The sequence below is a fragment of the Lathyrus oleraceus genome, chromosome 7 (assembly GCF_024323335.1).
Source record: "Lathyrus oleraceus cultivar Zhongwan6 chromosome 7, CAAS_Psat_ZW6_1.0, whole genome shotgun sequence".
NCBI classification, from domain to species: domain Eukaryota; kingdom Viridiplantae; phylum Streptophyta; class Magnoliopsida; order Fabales; family Fabaceae; genus Lathyrus; species Lathyrus oleraceus.
Window position 1 is genome coordinate 488907333 of NC_066585.1, and position 6030 is coordinate 488913362.

Consider the following 6030-nt stretch of genomic DNA (forward strand, 5'->3'; position numbering starts at 1 on the left):
AGTGTAGTCTATTACTCCATTCTATTTTACTCAAATAATACCGTTTTTTAAAAGAATTTCTAAAATAATTTATTTTTTAAATTAATTCCTAAATTATCCCATTTTTAATGGAAAAAAACGTTAACATCTCAGATGAATTGACGTTTATCCTTAATTTTAAAGAGGAGACGTCAATTGAATTGGCGCCTATGTGTAAAAAATGAGAGAAGACGTCAATTGAATTGGCGCCTATTGTGTAATTTTTTTTATATAAATAGAGGTATTGTGTGATTCATTTTTCCACATCTCTTTTAATTATATTGCAAACATGGTTCGTCTTCGTCGCCGCTATGGAAAAGTGATTTATTCGAAAGACAGAGCTCTGATAGAGATGCTCTTTTAGAACATCTGTCGTTTCGAGCAACTACAGAGGGAGTTGGTTCATTGGTTAGACGGAAACATACCTGAAGGCGAAAAAATTAGAAGTATTAAGAGACTTGATGTCGTAGGTGGATGGGTGCGAGTAAAAAATGATAAGGATGCTATGAAGTGATGTTTGGACCAAATGATATTAGTTTGATTGTTGTAATCAGTTAGAAATGTTATTTTTAAATGTTGTGGTTAAGTATTTTTATCTATTTCGATATTTATTTTATTGTGTTGTTTATTCAGGTTTGTTCGGTTTTAAGTGTGTTTAAGTTGGAGTGATGTTTGTTGTTTATCTTGTCGTAACAAAAAGTTATTAATATATCCAAAATCAAAGGTTAAAAAAATTGAATGGAGGTACTAAATTATGATGCATAGGTTGCTCCGAGATTTAGACATTTTTTTTTATTGTGTCCGGGTTGACGATATATATTATATGATCTTATCATTTTATTAACTGTATTCATTTCTGTTTTAATACGCATGTTATTTGGTCGTCCTTTTTTCTTTCTTCGCATCTCATCGTTGTGTCAAACTATGTTCTCTTGATATGAAATTTAATATTCCTCCATTTCTAGCACTGAGAAGTTTTCATTATAGACATTCATGACGGTAATGACCTTGTAAACATCGAATAGATTATTGTAAGCGTCATGGCGAGTATGTGTGCATGTCGCAATGACATAGGAGCAAGGAATACGGAAGGTCTGGAACTTGCCACAGTCGCACCAACTTCTGTTTAGTCTAACAGCATAGGATAAATTTGGTTTCCCCTCATTGTGGTCCATTGTTTCCTGTACACTGAAATTTTTCCTATGACGGTCAAAGATTATAACCGTGTGTGTGCTAACTTTGACAGTTTCCTCTTTCATCACCTTCATACAGCATTCACTGAATAATTGACCTGGCATTAACACTGCACTTCATCTTTCGCCTTTGGTTGCGAAGGTCGGCGCCAACCTAAAATAGGTTGTTCTAACCAATGCGGTTATTGGTAGATTTCTAATGCCTTTGAAGATGTTGTTCATATAAGATAATGGAAATCGTGTCCTTCTCATTGATCTGAATAGAATATATATACATCAATGTGTAACATTTGGTCAACTATCTAATTATGATACAACATAATTAGAGGAAACTAATTATGACTAATTATAACAAAATATTATATTCTATCACACCCCCACAGTCGAAGCGGGAGGTTCGCAAACGCTTAGACTGGTCCGAAAATCATCAAAGAGAATGCGAGGAAGTCCTTTGATGAAGATGTCTGTGATCTGATGTCTTGAGGGAACATGAAGGACGTGAGCCTGACCACGAGCTACCTTTTCTCGAACAAAATGAATGTTCATCTAAATATGCTTAGTGCGTTGATGTTGCACAGGATTACCAGATAGATAAATGGCACTAACATTGTCACAATACACCAAAGTGACATGAGGAATAGGAAAATGGAGTTCTAGAAGAAGATTGCGAATCCAACACGATTCGGAGACAAGATTGGCAAACCCCCTATATTCGGCTTCACCACTAGAACAGGAGAGAGTTGGCTGCCTTTTGGAAGACCAAGAAATATGGTTGTCACCTAGAAAAACATAGTAACCAGATGTAGAACGTCCGGTGTCAGGACATCCACCACAATCAGCGTCAGTGTAGGAGATAAGCTTTGTAATGGGAGATGGGGATAAGTGTAGTCCAAAATGTAAGGTGCCCTGAACATATCGCAAAATGCGCTTAAGAGCAAGCATGTGTTCCGTGCGAGGGGCATGCATGTGAAGACAAACTTGTTGAATAACATATGATATATCAGGTCGAGTGAAGGTGAGATACTGTAGGGCCCCTACAAGACTCCGATACAAGGAGGGATCCTCATAAGAAGTGTCGGGGGAGGTGCTGAGTTTTTGCTTGGTGTCAACATGAGTGGATGATGGTTTACAAGACGACATGCCAACACGTTCAATGATCTCTGAAGCATAAGTGCTTTGACTGAGAGATATGCCATCAGGATGACGAGATACTGTAATACCTATAAAGTAACTCATAGGGCCCAAATCCTTCATTGCAAACTCATATGCTAAGAGTGACATAATTGATTGGCGGAAGACCTGAGTGAAGGTGATGAGGATGATATTGTCTACATATAGTAGAATGTAGGTCATGTCTAAACCTTGTCGATATATGAAGAGGGAGTAGTATGATGTGCTATGGCGAAAGCCAATGGTGGCGACATAGTAAGCAAAACATTGGTACCATGCCCTAGGCGCTTGTTTGAGACCATACAATGACTTCTTCAACCGGCATACATAATCTGGATGACGAAGGTCGTGGAAACCCAATGGATGATGCATGTAAACAGTCTCATGAAGATCACCATGTAAAAAGGCATTTTGGATATCCAGTTGATGAATGGGCCAAGATTTGGAGAGAGCAATGGTAAGCATTGTTCGAATGGTAGGGGGTTTCACCATGGGACTAAAAGTCTCATCACAATCCACACCTGCAACCGGTGACCTTCCATCACCTACAAGACGCGCCGTATAACGCTCAAAGGAGCCATTCGAATTTTTCTTATGCCTAAAAATCCACATACATCGAATAAGATTAGCATCACAAAAACGAGGAACTAAATCCCACGTCTTATTTCGAATAAGAGCATCAAATTCATATTGCATTGCGGATTTCCAATTCGGGTCTGATAAGGCTAGTTTGGGGTTTTTAGGTATGGGGGAGATGGTGTAGTCAGAGTGAGAGATTGATAAGTTAAATATCGTGTGGGGTTTGACAATGTCTTTCATGCTTCGGGTGGTGATGGTTCGTGTAGGTGAAGGTGGATGTGGTTGAATTGATGGTGGTGATGGAGAGTTTATTGTAATGGGTGTGTTGATCGAAGAGGTAAGAGATGATGAGTGTTGGTTTATTGAGGGTAGTGGTCGGTCAATTGGGATTGTGGGTGTTGGTTGTTTATGTGCAACAGGTGGTGAAATTTGATTTTTCCACTGATGTATAAGGTAGGGGTGAAGATCATCATCTAGGAATTGATAAGAGTGAGGTGAAGGGGAGTGTATCTTGGTGAAGGGAAATTGAGTTTCATCAAAGATAACATGCCTCAAAATTATTAATTTTCTATTAGACAAATCAAAACACTTGTAACCTCTATGATTCGGCGGATAACCCAAGAAGACACACAGAGTAGAGCGGGGTTGTAACTTATGAATGGTAGATGACGGGAATAATGGATAACATAGACAACCAAAGACTCTGAGATGTGTGTAGGTGGGATCACGATGATACATGAGTTGTGTTGGTGACTGATTATGAAGTGTTTTATAGGGAATAATATTTAACAGGTAATTTGCCATGTGGAGAGCATAATGCCAAGACGAGGGGGGAACAGAAGAATGAGCTAGCATAGTATGTATCATATTATTAATGGTTCTTATTTTGCGTTCCTCTTTCCCATTTTGTGAGGATGTGTGGGGACAAGAGAAACGAAAAAACTAGACCATGATCAGTGCAATATTTTTTAAAAAAACTCATTATTATATTCACCGTCATTGTCACATTGAAATATTTTGACTTTTAATAAAAATTGAGTTTGAATGAGTTGAGTAAGTGACTTGAACGTTTCAAACACGTGAGATTTTCTACTAATAGGAAAAGTCCACAAAAAGTTTGTAAAATCATCTAAAAATAAGACATAATATTTATGACCAGTTGAACTTAAAATTGGAGACGTCCATAAATCACTATGTAAAATGTCAAAAGGCATCAAAGTCGTAGTTTGAGAATAAAAAAATGGCAATTTAACCTGTTTGCCTAAACATAATAGTCACAAATGACAGAAGAATTAAAAGGTTCACAACATATGAACTTATTTTTGCGAAAGGAATTCAAAACAGACACGCCAGGATGACCAAGACAACTATGCCAGAGACTGGATGTGAGACCGACAAAACTGGGAGGAGTGGTAACTGGATAAAGATCTCCACGACTGTCACATCTGAGAAGGGTGATCCACGTATGAAAATCAGAGACAGTAAAACCAAAAGGATCAAAGGAAACAGAAACATTATTGTCAGTGGTGAGTCGTATCACAAAAATTAAATTTTTAATAATTTTTTGGGCATGTAGGTTATGGTTAAGGTGAAGTGGTTTGTGAGATGTGGTTATTTATGCGTGTCTGGTGCCGTGAATTGGAATTCCATGGCCACTGCCAACAATGACTTTCTGACTTGAATTACTTACTAGAAAATAAGACGAGAGATTACCTTGTGATGCGGCTGTGTGAGATGTTGTGCCCGTGTCCATGTACCACTGATTGTCAAGTGTGTGGAGTGACATTGTGTGCATAGCGGTCTCAATGTCTGTCAGTATCTGAGATGAAGTAGAGGTTGCATACACCTGAGAACACTGTCCTAGAATGTCTGGCTGCTTAGGAGGACCGACAGGGCGTCTCCACTGAGAGGTGGGACACGGACACGGTGGCATAGTCCATGGTGGTGGAGTCCAACCCCATGGTTTCCAGGTTGGGTACTGCTGTTGTTGTTGCCAAGGAGGAGTGGACCAAGGTGAAGGAGCACTAGGAGCTCCAGACTGCGGTGCACTGCGGTTACCACGTCCCCCCCCCCTCCCGCGACCCTGATTGCCACGGGAGCGAGAACGGTTGCGGGGGCGGCGGTTGCCACGCTGAGAGGTGTCTTTAGTAGGTTTCAACTGAGTGGTGTGCACAACAACATGAGAGTCTGTGTTTGCCATCTTAGTCATACCGACTTCTTCCAAAGTGAGAATGGAACGAGCCTGATAGAATGCCGGAAGAGGATTAATTGGCAAATCAAAGTAGCAACATTGTGGTAAGCCTCTAGGAGACCAGAGGTCAGCTGAAGGACCAGACGATGATTGTTGACAGGGGAGCCGACATTTCTCAACTGATCAGAAAGCATCTTAAGATGCTGACAGTAAGTTGAGACATTGGGAAAATCCTCCATACGAGTGTTAGAAAACTCTCGCTCAAGAGTGACAACTCGAGCATTTTGCTTGTCCTGAAAAATATCTTCCAAGCGATTCCATGCTTCCATTGCAGTGGAGTTAGGTTCTAAAATAGTGGTTAGCAAATCGGTAGAAATAGTGGAATAAATCACTAAAGAACTGTGGCATCAAGAGTGGACCATTGCTCATGGTTGGCGTCGGTAACACTTGATGGCTCTTTTCCGATAGATGGAACAATGTGATACAGGACTCGATGTGAGCGAGCATGGATGCGAAAAAGCTCGGCCTAAGTACCATATTAATCTTTTTCCATCTCAAGAATAATAGGAATGTGGTTCCTAATATTGGAGACGGCAAGAGCAGGATGAAACTCCGATTTGGAACCTCGAAACGTGGTGTTCTTAGGCTGGTCGGAATCACCAATATCGGCGGATTTGTGGGTATCGGTGTCACTGTGTTCTGGATGGTCTGATTCAGACATGGCTGCAGGTGCAATGATGACGGCGCGAATAGAGGCAAAAGGCGAGAGAAATAGGGTGGTTCTCGTGTTCTGCAGCGGCGATACAGAGGACGGTAGTCCTGTTGCAGCGGCAGACTTCAATGAGGGAGAAGAAGCATACGGCGGCGAACTGTAATGAG

At 40.4% G+C, this 6030-nt stretch overlaps 1 protein-coding gene across 1 annotated transcript; it reads right to left on the reverse strand.

The window, feature by feature from the left end:
- Positions 1-4575: 4575 nt before the first annotated feature.
- On the reverse strand, positions 4576-5480 carry LOC127104492 (uncharacterized). Its single transcript, XM_051041677.1, has 2 exons — positions 5292-5480; positions 4576-5202 (listed from the first exon to the last, which is right to left on the reverse strand). The coding sequence occupies exons 1-2, from the start codon at positions 5478-5480 to the stop codon at positions 4576-4578; spliced, it is 816 nt and encodes a 271-aa protein (XP_050897634.1).
- Positions 5481-6030: the final 550 nt, after the last annotated feature.

Coding starts and splice junctions, on each gene's coding strand:
- LOC127104492 (XM_051041677.1), bottom strand. CDS start 5,480: ATGGAAGCATGGAATCGCTTGGAAGATATTTTTCAGGACAAGCAAAAT. Junction 5,203..5,291: donor CTGTCAACAATCATCGTCTG/GTCCTTCAGCTG, acceptor GCATTCTATCAG/GCTCGTTCCATTCTCACTTT.